Source organism: Pristis pectinata, chromosome 16, assembly GCF_009764475.1.
Source record: "Pristis pectinata isolate sPriPec2 chromosome 16, sPriPec2.1.pri, whole genome shotgun sequence".
Lineage (NCBI taxonomy): Eukaryota > Metazoa > Chordata > Chondrichthyes > Rhinopristiformes > Pristidae > Pristis > Pristis pectinata.
The window spans coordinates 22217298-22242569 of NC_067420.1; the positions used below are offsets into that span (position 1 = coordinate 22217298).

General features: G+C 37.6%; 1 protein-coding gene across 1 annotated transcript; it reads left to right on the plus strand.

The window, feature by feature from the left end:
* Nucleotides 1-3024: 3024 nt before the first annotated feature.
* nsfl1c (NSFL1 (p97) cofactor (p47)) lies at nt 3025-22786 on the plus strand. The gene is made up of 9 exons (XM_052031555.1): nt 3025-3235; nt 6444-6538; nt 8850-8921; nt 10513-10678; nt 12227-12319; nt 13664-13773; nt 15279-15416; nt 20443-20607; nt 22181-22786. The coding sequence occupies exons 1-9, from the start codon at nt 3131-3133 to the stop codon at nt 22341-22343; spliced, it is 1107 nt and encodes a 368-aa protein (XP_051887515.1). The 5' UTR covers nt 3025-3130; the 3' UTR covers nt 22344-22786.
* The last annotated feature ends 2486 nt before the right edge of the window (nt 22787-25272 follow it).

Sequence of the window (25272 nt, forward strand, 5' to 3'; positions counted from 1 at the left end):
ATCTGTCATCTTTTATCATTTTAATATGAACTGCTGCATCTTAATTTGAGATTGCAGCTTCCTGTAATCACTGTCAGTGTGCCATCATCAATACAAATGGTGGTGCTGTTGTTGGCAAACTGACTTCTTCTTTGAACTCCAGCTTTCTGACACCTCTTCATACCTTCATCAAGCACCTGAACCCCATGCAACATGCTCCAGCCTGAGACAAATGAACCATGCTATCTTGAATGGGCATTCTCAAGATTGGTGGCTTACTGTATGTGGCAGGACTGCTGCCTTTTACACCCACGTGATTTGTGGTCTTCCTGCTGTTAACACTCATGTGACCCACTGAGCCCACTTATGGCAGCCAAGTGACTTGACTGCAAAGAAAACCACACCACCATTACCTCTCTCTGGGCTTCGTCCTTGCTTGTGTTTTGGAAGCTTCCCCATTATTTCCTTATTGTGGCCATCCTTCAATAGTGAGATTGACCAAAGTCTCTCATTAGCCAGTCCATGCACAATACAATCTTGGAATATCTGTTCTCAAAATCACATCTTCTTGGTACCATTTTTAACCCACCCACATGTTCACCAACTGTTTCCTCTGATCCCTGGTCATACATCCCAAAATTGTAGCTCCCAAAATCTTTGTCAGTACTGGAATAAAACACCCCTCCAAAGTTTTCACTGCCCCCTTTTGACACCTCATCTATAATGCATGGCGTTAGTAGACTCATCAACATCCTAAATGCCTCTAGTTCTACCACCTCCAAAAATATCAACTTCCCCTTCTCATATACAGCCCCAAAACAGCAAAGGTCCATATTCAACACCTTTCCATTCATCTCCAGGAGGTGCAACCCTATCCTTACACTTCGTGTTGCTTGTGGGCTATAACTAATGTGAATGGTCTGTCTAACATGAACAGATGGAAACTTTTGATCTTTAATATAATTGCCAGTGCCTCATTTACTATTTGAGCATAGTTTCTGTTGATCTCTGTAGGTATGCATGATGGCTTTTCCTGGCAGTTGTCGATAAAAGAGCAGTTCATTGCCCCAATGCCACAAATGGAGCCATCACTAGGGAGTCCTACTGTGCAAGTGGTGTTGTGGTGCACAAGGAAGGTCTCACCGCAAAGAGGTCTCACAAAGGTTATGTTGTTTCTTTCCCTGATGCCATGATTCATCTTTTTTTAACAGTTAATGAAACAGTGTAAGGACTGTTGTGAGGTCTGCCAGAATTCTGGCATAATATTAGGCCTTCTCTAGAAAAGACCGAAGTTCAGTGACTTTGTCAGGTTTTCTAGCCTGGCCAATGGCCTCAATCTTTTCCTTGACTGGATGAGGACTATGTCCTCTCAAGGGCCCAAAGAAACCACTTTTGTCCATACAAAGGGGCATTTACTCTTCTGAAGGTTACTGTTTTGCTCATGAACTCTTTTCAATATCTTTCAAATATTTGGAGATTTTCCTCTCTCAAAATATAATTTTGGTTGCAGACATTGTTGAACTTCTTAGTCCAAGGTGGTCTGAAATATTAAGGTGATGCCTTCGTGCCATAAGACAATGAGACATTTCACTGTTCTCAACTGGCATCCTTCTGATGGATCATCTCCACTGTTTCAGTAGCAGAGTTTACTGCCACTCTTGCTTCTTCTACTCTCACTTAGGCATTTCAGGCTTACATCTGAGTTCCTACCTTTGCCACTGTCATTTGCCAATGTACAACATTAACACTGATTGAATCAATGCCACTGGTTGAAATCCCTGACCAGCTCTCACCTGACCTTTGCTTTCTGGTTCCAAATTTGTAACTTCCCATGACCTCAAAGTGCTAGATTGAAGTGAATCTGAGATCTCTCTATAACGTAACCGAACAAACACATTTCTTCTACATGGCAGCAGGAGAACTGATAAAGTGGTGCATATGTCCAGGTCTACATCTTCCATTAATTAATTTGTTTTGAGCAAATGCATTTTTACAATTACCCTCAATTTCAACAATTTTGTTTTTACTTAAGAATATCTCCATCCATTCCACATAAGATCGGAAAGGCTTTCATAGTTCATCAGAAACTCCAAAATTTCTAATATAGCTAGATTGGGTCTAAGCTGCCAGCTCACATCATTCCAACTTTAAAATTTACAAGATAAAGATACTTGGCACTCTGCATGCACTACTCTTTATTTCTCCTCCCTCAAGTCTGCACTTGAATCCTCTGTCATTTCAAGTCCAAAGGGTAAAGTTACATGACTAATTGAGAGTTTTCAGGCTCATTACACTGATGTTCAATGCACTCAATAACTTTGTTACTTTGGGTAGCTTCAATTCTTTTTCACCCCACCCTCCTCGTCAAGGCAAGGTTTATGTCCCTAGGTATTATTAGTCTCCAGCAAGGAAGCATTCAGTAAGCACAGAGTAATATGTGGAAAACAAGGAGAGCCCAAAGACAAGGAAAGGTCTAAATATGGGGAGTTTTTTAGGCGAGCCTAGTATATTTAAGGTTCAAATCAGACTGTGCATATGTGTACAATGATGCACACATGATCAAATATACACCTTTTTGACATATACTACACCTCCCTCCCTCATTAAATCTCTCCCTCAACATCCTCTGAATGCTAGGGAGCCCCGTACATGACCCACCGGCCAACTCCACAACTGCCCCTCCAACAACAATGCCAGTGAATCCTTAACCTCTCAGCCACCACTCCTCACCCAATCAAATACTGGTCTCCTGGGCCTCCCACCCAGTCTTGTGAAGGGAGGACCTCACCACGCATTTCCAACTGTGAAAATCTATGTCTTAATTCTATTTATAAAAGAATATACATTAGTACGTCTAACTCGCTTTTTTGCAGATATTTTGACTGCGATAAACTGCTTCTTTAATTTGAATAGAATGATTTATGAGCAAACAAGATCAAAGGAAACATCTGCGACTGCAAGGACAGTTTAAGTTTTTGGAGCTGTTTTGTTTGTGGACGCTACCAATGACAGTTGCATATATTGCAGTCATCCGTCCGGGCTCCTGAGGTACGCTGTTCGCTGGGGCGGTCATTTGTTTCTGCCGGAACCTTTGGCGTGAGCCTTTACGTGTAGGGGGCGGAGGGAATAGTTACGGTTGTGCCACAGGGAGATGGCGTTGCCGGAGCAGGAAGCTATTCGTGAGTTCGTGACCGTAACGGGCGCAGAGGAGGAGCGGGCCCGCTTCTACCTGGAGTCCGCGGATTGGGACCTAGAGGTGAGGCCGGGGTCCGAGCGAGCAAGGGAGGGGAGGCAGCATAGCTACAGGCTGCCCCAGGCGAGGCTCTGCCGGCATGGGCTGAGGTTTGGGCCTGTGGCAGTGTACCGTTAAATGGCGCCGGGTTAGTGCGGTTCTCCCTGAGTTTGATCTGCCTTCGGGGGGTAGGCTGATGCCCGCCGTGTTCAGCTCCCGCTCCTCTCGGGGGCTGGCCCGGGTTTGGAGTGATGATTCAGCAACTTCAGCCGCAGTGCGGGATCCAGGCCCAAGGGCCCGCATCGGGGCAAGTCTGGGATCAGTGAGTCAGTGGTTCTGGGCTGGGTGATGAGAGGAGACGGTTGTAGATGGATAAAGTGCAAGGTTTTGTCGCCCTGATAGGTGACATTATTGTCCTTCAAATAGTGGGTACGTCCACATGGCAATACAACATTTACCGCGCGGAACAGGACCTTCCACTCAACAGGTCCCTCCCGCAAAGCTCTTGTTTCATCTTGAGGCTTTCCCTGTTTATCCCTTCTGATTTATTTTTGTGTAGTTTCCCTTTAAATTCTGCTTAGCCAGTCTCAATTACTGAGTGCCGTTGCAAGTTTCACATGTCAATCACTCTGTGGCTGGAAAAAAAGTTTCTCGTAAATACAACACTTTTTATTGATGGCTATCTTACATTTATCATCCCTATTTCTGCTCTCCTCTACAGGTGGAATGATGATCTTAAACAGACACTATCGTGTTCTTGGAGTTATCTCTCGATTTATTTTTCTCTTAAAGAGTTCCAGCCTGTCCTGATGGGTTTAAAGTTTCAGTTCTAGGATTATTCTAATAAATTTCTGAGCCAAATGCTGTGGCCAGTGTATGTACTTTGTTTAATAAGAGGGGAATTTTGGCCCAAAGGAGGTGCTTTGATTGGCAAGAGGCCACCACACAGAATTTTGGGAAGGAATCAATAATACTTTTAACAAGGGTTGAAACTGCAATAATACAGTAACCATTTATTGTAATAATCATTGAGTGCTGTGGGCACTGCTGGCAAGCCCAGTGCTAGTTGCCCTCAGGAAGGTGGTACAATAGTAATTGCTTTGAATTGCTGCATTTTGTGTGGTGAATTTGTTCCCATTGTATTTTTGGGTAAAAAGAATTCATATATTTTTGACCCAGTGGCAATGAAGGAATGGAAGTTTTATTTCCAAGGCAGAATAACAATGCAGTTAATAATGTATAATTAAGTAACCTTTGAACACTTTTAATGAAGCAAAGATTACTGAGGGATCTATTAGAGGTTTTCAATATTTAAATGTCTGAAAATTCTAAGTACTTTTCAATGGAGGTTTAAACTTGGCAACTGCAGAATAAAAGGGAAAGTTCAAGATATCTTAATTTGTTATTAGCATCTGACATGCTTGTCATTAACATATGCTTTTTGAGAAGTCAAAAGGGAAATGGACATCTATTTGAAAATGGCAAAATTATACAAGCAAGTGAAATAAAATTAGAGTTGACAGTTCTGGTTGTAAATTGTTTCCTTATTTGCTGAAGATTATGTGCTTTCCTTACCAAATGGAAAAATATTAATTGAAGGTGAATATAAATTAAACCTTGAAGCAAAAGATCTATGAAAATGGTGAGAAAGCTTAAGGGAAAATAAAGCTGCAGCTAAAAAAAACTTAAATTGGTGGGGGGGGGGAATGTTTGATGTAAACAATGACTATTGAGATTGCAAATAGTTTCATTCTTTTAAATTATTTTAACTTGTGCAATTATTCTTAAATTTGTGCAATTCTTAAGATTTCTGGTAATGAATGGCAATCCTCCTGATGATGGGGACTGAGAGTCACAGAATTCAGTCCCCTGCTATCTTGATTGTGTTAATGGTGCATGGTAAAGGTGATGGATTCATCTGAATGGAGCATTTTAGACTTGTTTGTGAACTGAATACGTTCAAGGTAAAGTTGAGCCATAACAAGCTAAGAGTTGATTCTGTTCTGGTAGTGACCTCTTCCATTGCTGTGTGAGTCAAAGTGCACTTTTTGGCATTTAATTCCATGGCATCAGTTGTCTTCTGGTATCTCAGTCAAATGGCCATTCTTCATTTGTTAGTTTGGAAGGTCGATATTAATAATATACTTTGATGTAGTCAATATCACAAATGAACTGTCCCTTGTTTTGACCCAGTTTCACAGCTTCCAGCAAAGGTCCCTAGATAGAGATGAAGAGCAGAAACCATGAATGAACTTTCTTCTTGCTAGTGTAGGACAAAAAGAGACATTTGTAGCATCTCTAGTACCAGCACTATAAGCTGAAGTCTTGCATGCAAAGTACATTGATCAATCAGCTTTATAGCTGTTTAATTTATCCAGACCGTAATAAGATTATCCTTGATTGAAAATAGACTTATTTAGTATAGGTAATGCACATTTTCTTGAGTGCATGAGTGTGAGGTTCACACTGTAGTGTGGCAAGCACAATGCAGCAGTATGGTGATTTCTGCTGACCCCTTCTAGCAATTGTGAATAGTTATGCTGTGCTTAGCATCCTGGACTTTATAGAGGCACAAAAGCAAGAATATTGTCTTTAACCTCTATGAAGCAAAAGTCCAGTTGCACCGCATATTGTGGGCACTCTAGGAATGTGAAGGGCTTAGAAAGGAATTATTAAAATAGCCCCATGGAAAGGGAGAACAATTACTTGGCCATGCTGGAGAAGCTTGGGTAGTTCACCAAAGATATCACAAGTTAAAGAGTTACTTGATATGTTGAATCTTGTTGAAGGCCTGGACAAAGTAAATAAAGAAATACTAAATCATTGGTGAAAGGTAATTGGCAAAAGAAGAAAATGGTGACATGAGGCAAATGTTTTCACCCACTAAGTAGTTATAATTTGGAAATCACTGCCAGAAAAGGTGGTGGAAGCAGATTCAGTTGTCTTTTTAATTTTAAAAACAAAAGTATATTTGCAAAGCTACAGTGCTATACTGATTCATGCTTGCTGGACTTTGGACAAGGTTTCAACTGTGCAGAATTTTCTAATCATTTTGTCTCCATTTGAAATACCCATCTCATAATATTGGGCTGTTGACTTATAGGATTAATAGATACATGGCTGGTCTGATGCCAGTTTTAAATTAAAACTAGTGATTTTTTTGTACTATTGCAATAAGTTAATTTGATGCTCCAAGAAAGGTAATCTAGTATTGTGCTTTGATTGTTTATAGCTGGCTCTGGGGAGCTTTTTTGAAGAAGGTGGTGATGATGATGTCATAACACTTCCTCAGCCTGAATCCAGCACCAGTTCCAGAAATGTGCCAAGGTGAGAGCATTATTATATTCTTCCCCACCCCCACATTATTCTCTTCTATCTTCTCTTTAGCCATTGATACTTATTAAAGCATTGATATGCCACTGTATCTGCTCTTTGACCAAGTTCCTGGAATCAGAGTTTGGTGCTATAGGAGGAGGCCATTTTGCCCAATAAAACCAAAACAAAACACACTGGCCAAATACTCTCTGGCGTAATCCTTCTTCCTGGCTTTTGGCCCTTAGCTCTGTTTCTGGCCTTCTAAGTGTTCACCTGGTACTCATTAACTGTGATCAGGATTTTTGTTTCTGGCAGCAAGTGTCAGATTCTCACTTTTTATTGAGCAAAATATTATTTTCCCAACTCCCCTCTAATCCTTCTACCAATTAATGTAAATCTTTGCATCCTAATTATTGACTTCAGTGCCAAGAGAAATGGGTCTTTTCTGTCTTTGCCTCAGTTAAATTTCTCCATGGTCCTTTTTTATCCTCAAAGAAAACAACATCAGCCTTGACCGTCTCTACAGGTGACTACATTTCTCCAGCCTGGCGGCCACCTCCTATCTCCTCCACACCCTCTCTTATGCTATCATATCCTTCCTGTAGTAAGATGCCCAGAACGTACATGGTATTCCAGTTCTAGTCTAACTAATGTTATGTCCTAATATGATGCTCTTGCTTAAGTATTCTGTGCATCAACCAATGAAGGCAATTACCTATATTTCTTAACTATATTTATCTATTTGTCCTGCTACCTTTAGGGATTTGTGGATGTGCACTTCAGGACCCCTCTGTTCTTCTATATTTACTAGTATCCTGCTATTATTATTAGTGTATTTTTTTTTGTATACACAGTGCTGGAAGTTTAGATCCAATATCGCATTTCTGGGTGGTGACTGGACCTGGGAAATTTATAGTGGTCATAAAGTAACATATTTTATCCTTTTTCTCACTGGTATTATAAATGATGCTTATCCATTAATTTCATCAAATTAGGAGCTATGATTTGAGAGTGTTTTTGTGTTTCTGCCCTTGGGATACTGCTCACTTACAATGATTATTAAGTATTGAAAATGTGTTTCATTTCTCTTTCCACACATATTCCTTTATAGACAAACAAAACAAAAAGTGAAACACTAAATTAGAGTTGGTATTCTGACATCTGAATATGGAATCTATAAGCTATATGTTCACAGGAAAGTACCCAAGTTAGCTTAAAACCTTCCCAATGCTATATTGTTTCAATGCTTCCAAATTGTGTTTTGGCCAGCTTTGTGATTAATTATACTTGACATTGAGTGAAACAATAAACACCAGGATTGATCTCAATACTTTCAGTATCAAATATGTATGTTTGTTTACTCATTACTAAGAATACAAAAGCTATTTATAATCTGGTTATCTGCCTTTAAGCAGTTATTCATTATTCCAAGTACACAGGATGCAAAAAGATTTTCTGATTTAGACATTGTAACTTGTAACCATGTTACAGTGGGTGGGACTATTGAGAACATTAATTATCTTATTGCTTTTATGTGTCCTTTTATATTGACATCCATTGTTATTTTAGACTTTCACTCTATCTCTCTGCTGCTCTGTTTGCTGGTGTCACTTTTGCATCTTCTAGCTTTGCTGGAGGTTCCATCCAGTAAGAACTTTGATGTTTCTCACTGGCTTCATGGATTATGATTTGAAATAAAAACAAATTCATCACCTGGGAATTGTCAGTTACCATGCTGAGTGAAAGCCTGTGGGATAATGGAACAATATTTCAACCACTGCAAAAATAAACCCCATTTAATCAGGCCAGATGTGTACGAAGCTCAATGATTTAATTGTTCATCTGTAAGAGAATTACAAGGAAGAGAAATGGGTATAATCCCATTATAAATATGATTTACCCCAGATGAACACCCATTTAAGAGCAGTGAGAAGTTTCCATTATAAATGCAGTCATTGTGAATTGGCAGTAAGAGTAGATGTACTGGCAACACTGCTATGATCACCTATAATATTGCATTAATGCTTTATAAGAGCCTGTATGTTTTGCTACTGAGTTATGCTAAATAAAATGTGTTATTATATTAATTTCTGTTTGGCTCTGTTAAGTACGCATCTTCATATCATTCACTGCTATGATGTATGCCAGTGTTCTGTGTATTGGTTAACTTCATATCCTTCGGAGGAGTAACTAATAATGAATATTACTTCAGTTAAAGAAGGATGTGTATGTGATTAAACCACTTATTTGATAAAATAGAGTGCCGATTATCAGAAGAAGTGTCCTTTACATAACTGATGCAAAGTGTCTCTTGTACTTGTAGTGATGTCCGAGTAACCTCATTCAGAGATTTGTGGAATGAAGAGAAAGATGAAGAGGAGGATGAAGGCCAAAGGTCTGTAAAATAATTAATCTCTCAACATATTCTGACATCCTCTGTATCATGCACTAAAATCCTGTTATTGAAACATATGTTTTTATATATAATAAAACTAAGTTCTGGAAATACTCAGTAGTCAGAATGGATTCTGTGGAGAAAGATGCTGCCTGGTCTGCTAAATACTGCCAGTCTTCTGTTTTTATTTCAGATTTTATTTTGGATTACATATTTTCAGTTTATAACTTGTCTGGGCACAGCATAATTGAATAGATATCTGTGAAAACATTACAGGTTCTGGAACTAATTAGAAAGCTCTACAGAAGTGTCAGCATGGACTCATACCTGTATCACTTTATGGTTCCTGGAGTGAGATACAGGTAGTCAACACATTTATGTGCAGACAATTGAGTGGCAGTTGTCTAATTATTTTGTTAATTGCATATTAGCCTGTGCTCTTCTCTTGTTTGACTCCCTTCATATTTTGGGAGATGTTGCCACTGCTGAGTCTCAACACTTGAGGAGCATTCAGTCTGACAGCAAAAATGAATGGAATAATATAGCTTTAGAAGTTTAACCTGAGGGGGTTTTAATTATCTGTTGTTGGAGGTTTTTAAAATTTGGTGAGGTGTGGAGCTGTACTCTTCTGAAATACAAGAAGATGATAGTTTTAAAATACAAAATATTAATGTTGGCTTGCATCTGCAAACATACTAAATTGACATTTGGATTGCTGCAAGTGAGCGGCATCTGCCTAGCTAGGTACTGAGTGCATGACCTCTGATGCAAAGCTAAGGTCAATAAGGAGGAGAATTAAACCTGGACTCTTGCTTATTAATGGCTATTTCATTTGATTGTATACATGTCAATAACTTCAATTTCTTGCAATATAGAGGAGAGAAGTGTACATCAAAAAATACTACTTCTATGTGCCTAGCTGAATATATATTCAAAGGCACAGATGAACATATTTTGAGCTCTCCACAACTCCTTTTAAAACAAAAATCTTTCAGTGAAAACAGCAAGTACTGTTTAGGTTAGTATTCTTAAAAGGATAGCATGTTATAATTAGCTTTTCATGATTTTCCTTTGTAGTTGCTAAAATTAGTATTCTCTCAAATGGAGCTTCCATTGTACGGGTTGAACCTGTTTAAGCGCACAGCTTTTGGCTCGCTTACTGTGGTGTGGAGGTGGGGTTGGGCTGTTTAAATGTTACAACATGCAGTGGAATGTTAGGAGTTCGAAACAAACACTTTTTTGATACAGTATTGTACACGTCCCAATTTTGAGAGTGCTATTGTACAGTGGGATTTTTCTTTATTTATATATCCTTCATTCAGCACCACTGTTTTACTAACTTAACCTTTTGCATTGGAGCACTGCATGTAGTTTTAGCTCATTGAAGCCAACACTGCAGAGAAATCGATTAACTGTCCAATTCTGGAATTTTTTTTTAATGCAGAGGTTTGTGCTTGCTGAATATTGTGGCCACATTAAGTGAGGTGCAGGTGATCATTATTTGTGGCCACCATTAGAATACAAGGAAAATTTGCTTTTCTGTAAGCCAGCAGTACATAATGAATGATTATGTATGTTTTCTATTTCAAAGATTTTATGCTGGTGGCTCTGAAAGAAGTGGACAGCAAATTGTTGGTCCTCCTAAAAAGAAGAATTCTAATGAAGTTGTAGAAGACCTTTTTAAAGGAGCAAAGGAACACGGTGCAGTTGCTGTTGAACGAGCTGGCAGAAGTCCTGGAGAATCCAGCAAATCTAAGGTGTGCATGATATTAAGTCTCCAAGTCCATTAGAGAGATTGGCTAGGCAGTTATCATAGTAAGTGTACCAATACTATACAAGATGCTAATTTTTATAGCAATATTCAATTATATTCCTGTGCTAGACTGATAGTAGAATAGGACAGTGTTGTAAATTTTATCTCCCAGCAGTTATCACTTGGTATTCTTTCTTCCTGCAGTTTTCCTTTCCCTATTATAATTGTAGAGGTGAAAAATATTATTTCACAGTAAAATTTGAAACAACTTTTTTTTGGTGGGGGGAGATATTATGAAGATGTTTATAATATCTGCTAATTATGGACAACTATGCCTTAGGACCTATATTCTGAAGCAGAATTTGATTAGATCTGCTTTAGAAATTTGCCCTGTTCCCAGGTGGCCTGGATGGTAAGCTATTCATTTATTCCATTTCATGCAAATGTCAGATCAGTAATGAGATTTAAATTAATGACTTTTGATGCATGTCAGTACATCTTATTCCTAAATGCTTTGTTCTCCACCTTCCCCATAAATTCTGATAGTGGGCTTTCATTTGTTGATGATCTTCCCAAGCTCTATAGCACTCAGAGTCCAATTTATTTTTCTTGTCTGTATCCTGTTCCACACTAAATTATAGCATCTTTATTACTTGGTATTTAAACTGAAGGCCATTCAACCCAACAGATCCACGTTGATATTTATGCTCTACACAAACCTTCACCCTTTCTCACTTGATCTAAATGTATCCAATTCCTTTTTTCTTTGTGTTATTGGCATTTGTTTAAACCTATGGTGGTTGGTGTAGATTCCCCTAAAGTGATTTTTTTTTTCACATCTTAACCTCTCTGAGTAAAGAAGTTTCTGATGACATCCCTGTTAGAGTCATTAATGACTAACTGGTATTTCTCTGACATGGAAGTGTCCCCACACTTACCCTATCAAACTTTTCCATGATCATGGGGGCATTTATCAGGCCTCTGTCCTTTCTGGAATTTTTGATTTATTGACATCTGGATTGGTATCATTCTGGAAAATTTTTTTTTGTAACTTCTTTAATAATATGGGGACTCAAACTGTTTGCAGTACATGTGAGCTCTCTGTTCCCAAGTGTATCAATTTGTATTCTTTACTTTCAACCATAGGATGCTTCTGCACAAAAGTTCTTGCTGGACATTGCAGTCAAGCTTTCTTTAAGCATTCATTACATGGGCAGTTCAATCTCCTCTGAAACCCCTTCCAGCCCAGTACTGCTGAGACCAATTGTAGCACCTCGCTTAACAGCTAAATTAATGTCAACAGGAATTGAACAGTCCTTTACTACAAGGTTTATATTTCACCATTGACTCACTGGATTTCCTGTTACTTGATTCTGGTATCAGATTTGTTTTGTTAAATGTTTGCTTTCAGTTTCAGTTTTAGAAGTGGTTAATCTACATTGCTTCTGATATTATACATGTGTTAATGTATTGGTTTGGCCTAAAGTAAAATATTCATATTTAACTTTTTTATTACCAAGCTGTGAAACTTTAACTTCTGTGTTTTCTAAAGCCGTTTGGTGGTGGTGGTTACCGTTTGGGAGCAACTGAGGGAGAACAGTCTGCATATGTTACAGGAGATCGGAGACCAGAAACAGCACAAGATGTAAGTTTTCTGAGAAGGTGCATATTGCCTGCAGCAAAACCCAAGTTTCTGCTTGATGGTGGAAAAACTGTAATGGAAGTAATAGTTACTGTCATTATTTTTTTGGTATAGAATTTCATGAATAAACAATGCAGTAACAATGATGTGTATGGACAAATTGAAACATATCATCATTAATGTATGTTAACCTTTGTCTGCTTGTAAATCATAAATTTACTTTGCAACCTGAGCATAAACTGAAAAGCATCTTCCCTAATGTCCCAATAAAAGGTTGATTCTGCAGTGCAATTGTACATAATTCAATGACATGAAATAACCCTACACAGATTCCCAGTCAGCATTAAGTCAAGTGTTCTCTCCAACTTCAGAACTAGTGGGTATTTCCATATACTCTATTTTTGTATTGGAGGGAGGGAGAGAGAGAGAGAGAGGGACATACACACAGGATTTATTACTCACCCCTATTGAACTGAAGCTATTTCTAATGAACTGCTTAGTTTAGCTTTGAGTCATATAGAGGCCAAATCAGGTAGCAGTGTCAGGCCCCTCCCTAAAAGGAATAAACCAATTGTCTGAATCAGAATTGCTTAAATTTGAACCCATGACCTATAGGTTGCCATAAACACAAAGCTACTGTATCCCTGTAAACAGACGGAAAGTAGCCAGTTGATTCCACATGCACTTCCAGTTTCTGATCAATAACTTAGAATGGATATTGAAACTCTAAAGTCAGCTCTGTAAAGTAAACTTTGAGGAGCTAGAGATAGTTGTATTCAAACTTATTCATTTAAAGAAAATGTTATTATTCAAAGTAGAACACAAAGTGGTCTATTTCCAAATACTTGCATTTCATGAGCACTTTTTTTAAACATTCTTGCATTTTTAAATTTCCAACATCATTAATAGCAACTTTTGAGCTAGACCAGCTCTTAATTCAGCATGCTACTCTGGTTCAGCTTTTGACGTCATAAGGGAATGGTGATGTAGCCTTCACGTTACATGAAAGATAGATACTTGGGATTCATTGGTATAAATTTCCAGTGTGTAGAGAAGGGATCAGTTTTCTCTCAGAAACTAACAATGACAAATCAACTAACAATGATTTAGATGGTACTTTATTTTAAAATATGATTTTGCTGAATTCCATTATTTTTGAATGTATTGGTTTATTATTGTCACTTGTACCGAGATACAGTGAAAAGCTTGTCTTACAAACCGATCGTACAGGTCAATTCATTACACCGTGCAGTTACATTGAGTTAGTACAGATGTGCTAATGTTAGTATTGATGTAGTACAGGTAAAAACAATAACAGTACAAAGTGTCATTCATGTTATTCAACAGGTTCACGTTATACTGAAGCTTTGGAAAAGCGGTTTCAGTGTTGATGATGGTGAGCTGAGAAATTACACTGACCCTACAAATGCTCAGTTTTTAGAATCTATTAGGCGAGGGTAAGTGGTTTCTTGCTTTGGTTTGGTTACGAATGATTGTGTTGGAATTTTACTTTACATTCATCGTTGTGCAAAGTAACTTATCTGAGATGACTGGTAATAGATAAATTCTGGATGCAGGAGCTAAATGTTCTTAAATTTGACTAATCTGGTAAAAACATGGAACTATTTAAACTGCTTTTGGTTTGTTATAAAAGAAGCATTGTGTAAATATGGGCCATCTAGTGGCAATAAGAGGACATGCATGAGACTGAAATGTTTTTTTTACAGTTCATTGTGCTGCTGCTGGAGGCATGAATTAATCCACGTCATAGTTGTTTCCTAATGTGCTTTTTCCATTTACTATCTTAGAGTATTAACAATTTAAAAATCATATCCTTTATTTCAAAATATATCATGAGGCAATTGCCATACATCAAGTTAGTTTAGGGCAGGCAATTTGATGAGCAGTAATTGTGGTGCAGTATGCCATTTAAAAACTAAGAACTCATGTAAGGATATTTTCTTGTAGGACTCTTGCACAAGTATCTTTATAAATATGAGTAAGTAAATCAGACAGCCCCTTGAGCCACCTCCATAATTCAATAATGTCATTAGACCTTTGGCCTTCGCTCCACTTTCTTGTCTGATTTCCCCCATTACTCTTGGTTCTCTTGTATCCAAAAATCTATCTCGGGCTTGAATTTACTTAATGAGTCAACAGCCATATCTTTCTGGGATGGAGAATTCCAAGGATTCACAACTCAGAGGAAATTCCTCTTTATTTTGGTCTTGAGTCATTGATCCCATATCCAGAGACCATGCCCTCTGTCCTAGACAGAGCCACCAGTAAATGCATTGTCACAGCATCTATTCTATCAAACCCCTTCAAATCTCATATGTTTCAATTGGGTCATCTCTCATTCTTAACTCCTGAGGATCTAAGCCTATTTTACACACTTTTCATTTCAGATCTGCTCTGCAAATGCATCCATCATTAAATAAGGAGGCCAGAACGATAATGCATTATTCCAGGTGTGGTCTCACCAAAACTCCATAAATTTTAACAAGAATTCCTCACTCCATCCCACCCACTCCCCCCACCCCGCACTTAACCTAACGTTCTATGTACCTACTGAATTAATTTTGTGTTTCTGGTATAGATCCACCCAGATCACTCTTACATTCATTTTAATAGTGTAACAATACTGAAGTCATAACATAAATGGACATTGGTTCAAGTGATTTCCTTTGATTCCATTGGAATAAGTTGCAGGTAGTTGGAGGTGTGTTAAATCACTGACAACAGCTTTGGGATTTTGGTATAAACTACGCTTGAGCAAAAATGTCTAAAAGTGCTGTCAATTTTAGGAGTAAATATAATAAATGGAGTTTAATGTTTATTACTACTGCAAAAATCTAGGCTCATTTTTTTATTTGCATGGAGCACTGAGGAAAAAGAGGTTTTAGTTACTTATGTGGATTTCCATTTGAATATATTAGAATATTCTCTTTGCTATTTGCAGTGAGATTCCACTGGAGCTGCGGAGATTGGCTCGGGGTGGGCAGGTGAACCTGGACATGGAAGACCATCGGGATCAAGAATTTGTAAAGTCAAAGGCTGTATTTAAGGCATTTGGAGGTGAAGGACAAAAGTTGGGGAGGTAATGATAGTCATTTGCACATGTTTCTTACAAAGTCCATAATTTAAACACTTTTTCAGGGGGATTTGATTTAAAAGTTGCCATAAATTTCTCCAGCAAATTTATGCAGCAGGTTTATTGGGGAAGAATTGTGTTACTGATGTTGGGCATTTAGGTGTGATATTCTTCTTGTGTTGAGAAATTGAGGCAGTAGCCTTCTCCATTATGGTAAATTGGCAGCAGCTTATAACCCATTATAAATAGGTGCTTGTACTACACTGGCCAGCTTTACAAGTTGCACAGAAGCACTTTTGGGGGGGTGGGAATACTGAATTAAGACAAAATAAATCCTTCAATTCAGACTCCTTTATTGAATTCAGTCAATGCTGTAAGCACCGTGTTACTTTACCAGCTTAATCTCACCTTTCAGTGCTTGGTCCATAGCCCTACAGATCATGGTTTTTCAAGTGTATATCAAACTTTTCTTTAAGTGTGATGAGGATTTGCATCTACCACCCTTTCAGGCAATGAGTTCGAAACGACTGCCACTCTTTGGATAATTATCAGTTAGTTTAAATCTAGGCCCCATAATTTTTGATTGCTTAGAGAAATGGGTCCTTCCTATTTATCTTGTCTAGGCCCCTTCATAATTTTATACATCTCCAGTAAAACTTCTCATCAGCATCCTCTGTTCCAAGGAAAACATCCAGTCTATCCTCATAGCTACAGCTTTCAATCCTGGCAACTTCCTTGTAATTTATTCCCTCTGTGTCTGCTTTAATACAGATGCATCTTTCCTGTAATGTGATCAGAACTGTATGCAGTGCTCAAGCCATGGTCTATCTAGTGTGATATCAAGTTCTAGTATTTTGTATTTTGTGTCTTGGTTAATAAAGAAAAACATTCTGTATGGCTTGTTAACTGCCTTTTTGATCTGACGTTCTCCTGCTTTTTAAAAAATGTATGGATACACTCAGTCCTTTTTGTTCCTCTGCACCTCTGTTTGCTCCCATTTATTGTGTATTCCCTTATCTTGTTGCATTTCTCTAAATGCATTATCTTCTATTTCTCTGGATTAGATTTGGTTTTCTACTTTTGCAAAAATTAGCATTTATATCTTTGTATTTAGCTTTGCTCCTTAGTATCAACTCAGTCAATTTTTGTATCGTGCACTCTTTATCACACCACTACATTTAAGTCATTCTTGGTAATATATATTAAGTCCTGTTGAGCCCTGTGGTAATAGCTTTCCAGTCAGAAAAATAGCCTTGCATTTTGCTTTGCTGCTGGGCTAATCTTGGATCACTTTCACATGGATCTCATGGGCTTTTGTTTTTGATCAGCCTTGGATGTATGAACTTTTCAAAAGCCTTGCTAAAAATTCATGTAGATTATGTCAAATGCACTGTTGTTATCCACTCTTTGTCATCTCCTCAAGACACTCAGTCGGGTTATTGAGATACAACCTGCATTTTACAAATAAAAACAGAAAATGCTGGAAACACTCAGCAGGTTGGGTGACATCTGTGGGAAGAGAAATCAAGCTAATATTTCAGGTTGAAGACCCTTGTTTTTGCACTAAGGGTCTTTTACCTGAAACATTTAGCTCTGTTTCTTTTCCCATAGATACAGCCTGACCTGCTGAGTACTTTGTTTTCTGTTTTTATTTCAGATTTCCAGCAGCTGCAGAATTTTATTTTTATTTTTCACTTCATTTAACACATGTACTCTGATTGAACTTGATTGATATTTGCCTATCTAAAGGTTTATTGTCCCTCAGAATTGTTTTCAGTAATTTTCTGCCACTGGAGTTAAACTAGTTGGCTTATAATTAATTTATCCATTCCTTCCTTTTTAAACATTGCACAACATTAGCAGTGCTCCATTCATCTGCCTCCACTCCTGTCGCCAGGTATGCTTTTCACATCTTCCAAATCTCTCATCTTGGTTTGGCATCCATCTGCTTCCTTCTGTTTATGATTCCCAAATTGTTACTGCTGCTTATCTCCCGTTCTCTTCTCATCTCCTGCCTAGTGACATTCCCATATAGCTTCATAAGAAATGCAGCCATCTGTATCTGTGTGGTTAACTTAATGCCAACATCTAAACAGAAACAAATATCAAATTGCTAGCTACATATCTTTTGGGATCTCTTTGGATTCCAGGAAGGAAATTTGATTTGGATCGTATGTTTTTTCATTGAGCTCAGTGTGTGGTCCTATTTCTATTTCACCTTATCTTAGTCATTGCCTGTTTTTCTTTCTGTAAGTTATGGTTGTGCTCAATTTAATACCAAGGAATTATCAGAGCTGGTTAGCAAGGAAGATTGAATGTGAGATAGTGGCGTATTGTACAACTGAGTTGTCATGAGATGACCTCGGGGTCCAGGTGGTTAATAGGAGGAGAGAGAGAGAGCACCAGAAACTTCTTTTAAAATCCTGTCAATATCTGCATGCATATACAAGACCCTCTGTCATAGAGCTACTCAAAACGTACAAGGGAGGGTGTTTGAGTTGCTTCTATGAAAATTCAATATCTCTACACCCACTCTTTCTGCAAACAAAAAAACATGTAAATTCTTGTTGCAATTCCAAAATGTCTTCCAACAAATCTAACGTAGGAGGATATTCCAGCCATTAATCACAGTGTAAGTGAACAAGTTGTCTTTTACTGGTGGTTGCCTATATTTCTTAGTGTGGCAGTAGTAGTATAACTTGAAATACTGGGTTTCATTTAACCCTTTCTAATCTACTTTGTACCAAATATATACAGTTGCCTTGTATCTAATTTTTTTTAAATGGTAATCTTCAGTAATTCAGTTTTTGCCATTTGTCATTTTTTGTTTCCATGTGTTTTGGTCAGCCTAACTCACTGCAGTACATGAAGTCGATATGAAACTTGGATATGATGGCCTCAAACTGTAGATCTCACAATAAACTTTTCTATTTACCATGTTATTTGAGACATGTTAATGATTGGGCTAACCTGCCTGATCGTCCTTAGCCTCTCTTTGGTTTGGTTGATGACAGACGTTCACCATGTTCCCACCCCTATGTTTTTTGGTGTAGGTTTTGCCCCTTTCAGATTGTCTAGATTAGTGGTCTAGATCTTCAGTTTGGAACTGCTAGCTTTTATCTACCTAACTATATGGACGTTTGGGATTCCCAAACAAATGTAGAAGTCTTGAATTTTAACTTGGTGGATCACTGCTCCTGAGATAACTGTGCTGTATCTTGGACTCCTCATGGAATTCAGTGGAGGAATACAACCTTCTGCAAGTTTCTCAAAATTTTTGTTGGGGCATTTGCCTGCTGAGCCTGCACTGTGCTTTGTCTTCTGGCTCAACTCAGCAGGGCCATTCACTTGAATGGGAAGGAGTGGCTGTGGGGAGCAAAAGCAAGTATGATGTAATTTACTTTTTTTATTTAATTGAGTCTATTTTAAATATTTTTTTTCCAGCATTGTAATTTTTAATGAAACTTTGGTGCCTTTAATTGTTTGGAAAGTTTAAATGCCAGAAGCATCCACAAATGTTCAATCTCATCAACGGTTTTGAGAATTAGTAAACCTGGAGGTTTGGCTTATCTGACTGAAAGCATACTTGCCGCTTATGATCAGAAAGGCCTCCTGCTCCATTGGACTTTGAGAAGCTGGCTCCAAGTTAAATAACAGAACTGCCTGGAGACCTGTGCCATTTGAAAGAGGAGTTCAAGGATAGGCAGTTGCTGAGCTTCAGTGATTCGTCATTAAGTGGAAGATCCAATTAATACTGTGATTAGCCATGGCTGTGATTACAATTACACTATTTAGCCACAAGTATGAAAATATACCTTAAATGCTAAGGTAAATGTGCGTTACAAACAAATGAATAAATTGCCATTGTATCAGTTGCAATTCCAGATTTAAAATTTGCAAACACGTCTGAGTGTGCCAAAAGTTTTGTCAGCATTTGTGAGTGGTGCTTTCATTGGCTTGATTTCTCCTCCTGACCTGGAGCCATTATCTTAAGTAGGTATCCACAATGTTTCCCTCATCATAGTGTTGCTTCACTCAAAAGTATACATAAAAACATGTTATATGCATAATGGTACATTCTTGAAGTTATTTGATCAATCATATCTGAGGTTTTCTGGTTTTGTAACTATTTCCCTGAAGTTGATCCTTCTAAACATGCATCTGAAAATAGTTTTATTCCAAATTTTTAAAATATAATCATGTTATAGTTGCTGTCTCCGTGGGATGCCACTATTCCTATTCATAATGTGCTGTTTGGTTCATTTGCTATTCGTTAGATAAAGATGTCTCTCCTGGAACCCCTCGTACATTGGCACGGAAAGCAGTCGTGCATAGGTTGAGATTCTAGACCACTTGGGATTTCCCAGTTTTCTAGTAGGTTGGTTAATATCCCTATTGGCATGATCTGTCTATTTGAACACACTTCTCTTGCAATAATCTCCACACTTGATTTAATGGTCAGCAGCAAATCCAGATTATTGTTCTTATTGCACAATGTATTTCTAGTCAGAATGGTTGGAAAGCATACTCTCTAACAGAGCTTCCCAAAGAATCACATCACTTTATCTTATTACCCACCTATTCTTCCCTTTCTGTACTCTCTTGATCTATATGTATGTTGTATTTTCTTCGTGTAAGGATTATGGGGCCCCTATTATGCTGTGGCTCCAACTCCATGATAGTGTTATGCTCAGCTTTCATGGTGAAAATACACCTTGCATTTGAACGTATACACTGTATGAGGTTAAATCTATGCATCAGAACATGGCATTCCTTGCTTTATTTTTCTGCCAGAAATAACTGCTGATTCTTTTGTTGCTGTGGGACCACAATGAAGGACATCTTAGTTTTGGGATATTTGAGTTTAAACCTTTTGTTTTACATTTTAGACAATGTTTAATAAACCATACTTGCAGGAAATTTGTTTAATTGTAACCCCATTAATTCAGATAAACTTACTGTTTTTGCATTAATATTGCCAAGGTACTCTGATTTACAGAGTAAACAATTCTGTTTTGTTTTTATTTTACAGTGCCACACCTCAGCTAGTAACTACAACTACTCCAGCCCAGCAAGCAGAAAATGAAGCAAAGGCCAGTTCTTCTGTAAACCTAAATGAATTAGAACCAACCACCAGTATCCAGATACGACTTGCAGATGGGGGACGTCTTGTTCAGAAGTTTAATCACACGCATAGGTAAGATAATGGAAACCAATGTTATTTTGAAGACCACTTCTCTATTTTGTCAGTGAGTTAATGTCATTAATTGGCTTAAATTAGCCTGTGTATAAAATATTGTATTCTGTTAGTTCCTACACCACTCCCGCATTACCATATACACGTATTACAAAAATTTACATTGGGCTGACTTTGGCACCACATGGGAAACCTGCATCCCGGGAAAAAGGGATGATTTTTCTTTCTTCCTCTCTATTAAAAGCGCTGATTATAACTGTTTCATTCTGGGTAATGAAGGCCGACTGGTACCTTTTATCCAGGACCCATAATTTAAGAGTGAATTTAACCATGATTGCTGGCATGTTCTGCAATGGGCATGATTTGATCATAACACATTCTAAGGTTCACGTGGAAGACATCACAGTATTCATTTATCCCTCTGGCCCTTCAGATTTAAGGCAAGTAGTAATGTATCCCTATCATAGCTGAGATAAAGTGACATGGCACATAAAGGAAATTGAATTTATCGTGTTGATCTATGTAGCCAGAATGTGCCTTTTCCAGGTTATAGGAAGATAGTATAATTCTTTTGTCAAGTTGTGGGAGTAAACACTCAGACATACCCACTCTCCTTTTCCCCTTTAATAATTATCATTTCAGAACTGGGCACGTATTGACCAAAACTAATTGACTAAAATTCTAAGCAGAGTTTTTGTTTCTGTGTTTGAATCCCAATGAGTAAAACACATTTGTTTATGAAACACAGTGATGCTTTCATTGAAAAGGCATCATGGACAGAACCACAATCTTCTCATGATGCCATCTTGAGGAAATGATGTTGGCCAGGGCACTGTGAGGGTATTCTTGTCATTAAGTATTGCAAACGTTTTTTCTCATTCTTCATTATGTAATAGGTCCTTGAGTTAACATCTTGAGTGAAGGATTTTCGATTGAACAATGTTACTCTCTCGGAACAGAACATTTGAGTATTGAGTCGGATTTCTGTCATTGATCTTTAGGGAACAACCAGAAGTCAGAACTCTGGCTGAATGTTTTCCTTCCTACGGCCAGAGTGCTGAAGTCAGTTGCAACAAATCTCTTGTGTCAGCCCAGTAGATAGATCTATCTATGAGATGGGATAACTCTGATAAATGGATTTTCTGGTCTAAATACCCAAGAAAAATAATCAGCAGCTTTACTTTGATCTTGGCTGTAAAGTTGTATTGATTCCCATAAATTGATTGGTAACCTTTTTTAAAAGGATCAGTTCAACTCAAATTATTGTGCAAGTCTAGCAATATGTTACTTTATTTTTTGAAAAATAATACTCTGTAGTTAACTATGCGATCTCAAAACCCATCCATAGGGAAACTTCTCTGTATAGCAGATGTAGTGCTCAATATACTATGGAATTGGGAATCAAGTACTCATTCTAATTTAGTTAAGACTAGATTTGTTGACATAATAACAAACTATGTTAGAAACATGGTACGCTCTAGAAATTTTGAAGAATTCTATCGATACAGAGCCTGGAATTTGATTTTTATATCTATTTTAAGGAACCTAATTGATGTTTTCCTTTTGTCAATAGGATTCAGGATGTTCGACATTTTATTATTGATGCCCGCCCGTCTTTGGCTTATACTCCCTTTGTGCTGATGACCACCTTCCCTAGTAAGGAGCTGACGAATGAGAATGAAACCCTAAAAGATGCCAATCTGCTGAATGCTGTAATAGTACAGAGGCTGAAATGAATGCACTTCTCCATCAAACCTCATGTTGGTGGAGTACTTGAACTGTTCAGACTTTCCATTAGTTAAACTCACTGGTTGTGATAAATTGGAGACAATGCTTTTAGACAGAACTGTTTGCCCTTGAGGTTATTCATGTGCTCATTCAGTTACACAGCTTTCAGCGTGACTTTGTGATAAAAACCTTAATTGCGTATTTGATTTATAATTTTTCAATTTTTAAGTGAAAATATTATACATTCAAATTCACCAATATTAGTTGATGCATCCCAACTAACTCTTAATTTTTTGTGACTGCTATTGTATAGGGAAAAGTGTACCTTGATAGAAAATTGCATTCTAAAAATCAAATCAAATTTAAAACATTCTATGTTTGTCAAATGGGTCTTGTACCTAGCATTGTTCATTTTGTACACTGCTGCATTGAATGAATAATCTGAGCACAATGTTATTGTGAGTTTTATTTTCAGCCTGAGTTGTGACTTTCTTTGCTAAATGATGGAACCATTGGCAAAAAAGTTTTTGTCTATTATGGGTCAAAATTCTTTCTGTTGTCCATTAGGTTACAAAATGAAATTCAGTTGCAGCCAATAATTAGAGAGCTTGTCCATTTTTATTCCTGTTTTTCAGTTACTGCTGTTGGTGTTCACCCCCCCCCCCCCCAGTCAATCTAATCCCACTTATTTGGTTTTTCTTCTGAAATCTTTTTCAAACTGACTTGTAAGTTTCATTTTAGCATTGATTTGTTGCATAGATTTTTTTCCAATTAGACTGAAGACCTTTAAGCTGTTAACTTATGATAAAGATTGGCGCTCACTAACTAGTAGAAACAATCTAAGTACTGTATAACCTTTCATAATCTTGAAAGCCTCGTATCTGCTGGATACAGAATGGGAATAAAAACTCATCAATTTCTCTCTGAAGAGTGAGGATTATGGAGGATGTGGGCTTTTGAATGCAAGTTCTAATATTTGGTATTATTGCCTATTGATGAAAACTGCCTTAGTCTCTGAGCACACATTTAGCAGTCATCACTACAAATGAGAACAAAAAAAAGGCATAATGCTTTGTCATGTTAAGCAGAGTAGTGTCAAAAGAGGTTGGCTAAAGAAATTCCAGTTCATTTTGATGGAGATAGGAGCCAGTTTAATATAACCTTTTTTTAAGGTAGAAGAATATCTCAGGATACTTTACAGAAGAGTATCATAAAATCAAAGCTGAATAGAATAGAGATGTACTTCATCTTGGGGCTTTAACAGAATTGTGGAAGATTTGGTGATGCTGAGGTATTTGAAAATTTGAGCAGTAAGTTGCAGATTGTACCATTTGAAGTTATTTTCGGCTAGTTAGCCTGATTGCAGCGAGTATCATCTGCATAAAATAAGTAAAATCCAAAGATTGTCATTTTAAACATTTCACATGTGACTAGAATATCCACAATTCTTAACACCAGGAATGATATTTGGCAGTATCAAACAAGTGGCCGCTCCTCCAACTAGAAGTAATGAATCTGCTGTTTATGGGCATTCATGATGGTATGGTTCTTCAAACTGAGATGTTATCTGCATTTTAAAGTTAATTTATCCACAAAATTGAAGTTGCATATGTCACTGAAAGTAGTTAATGGTTTGTCATAATTTTAAATCTTTAGTGACTTATTAGGTTATTCTCAGATGAAGGATTATTAAAATGTTTATATTGTAAATCCATTTATTCAGCTTGTATTACAGGAAAAAAATATACATGTTTATATTCCATTAAGCTGTCAGATTGTGCTGGTTCATGGAAGATTTTGCATTGATTACACAACTGAGTTTAGGTGGGCATGTTACCCTTGAAAGGGGAAATGAGATTTGTGCCTAGTTCCCAACTTCCATAAATTAATAGACACAAAAGCAGTTGTTTTTTATTGCAGAGTTGGTAGTTTATAAACATATCCAGCTAGAAGTGCTTGGAATGGGTATGGTAGATAATTCCACACTGTTTTTGGAGGGAAGAAAACTTTTGATTATTCCCCCCCCCCCCCCCCCCCCCCACCCCCGTCTCTTGCATCTGATTAACTCTTTAATGAAGTGTTAATTCTTATGAAAGAAAATAGGCATTTATCTAAAGTTTGGTAATATCTTTAGGAAATTTCCAAACAATTTGTGGCTCAATGTTTTGAGCTCAAACATGGCAGCCAATTTCTGTTTTGTGATGCTCCAGCAACATATGGACTATTCTGTCCTGTCATCCTTTTGCTCTCTTCTCAATTATCAGTGTTCTGTTGATATTGGGTAATCTTGGATATATAACCTGGTATCATGATTCTAGTGAGTTATATCTGTGATTCAAAGAATATTGAAGTGGGAAGAGTGTTGCCCAAAAGTACCCCAACTTGAGTAAAAGAAAGAAAATACATATTTGTTATATGCGCTTCATTCTGGTTTTTTATACCAGGCATTCTAACGTCTCCAAGCCACCAACTGTTCCAAAAGTAGATTCAACAGCCCCTTTGTTGTTCAGTGTACCTTTTTAAACTTTCTTCTGGGTAAGTAAGGAAATTTAGTCTTCATTTAAGACATCATAATGTGCCATGTATCACCATGTATTTCTCGTTGGCTTTGATGAATTATACATGCACTCTATTGAACCATGTCTTGTATCAATAAATTAGGTAATTCCTTCTAGAAGTAACATTTTCATATACAGTGTCTTAGGTAGATTGTAAAGTGCTGCACACTTAAAGTGTGTATGTAGTATTGGACAAATAGTTGATTAAGCCTATGGTTCTTTAAGGCTTTCCATCTCTGTTATTCCTTGTACAATGAGACACCAAACTGCAGATGCTGTAATCTGGAGCAAAAAACAAATTGCTGGAGGAACTCGGTGGGTTGAGCAGCATTGGTGAACTTGACATTTTGGGTCAATGCCCTGCATCAGAACAGAGTGG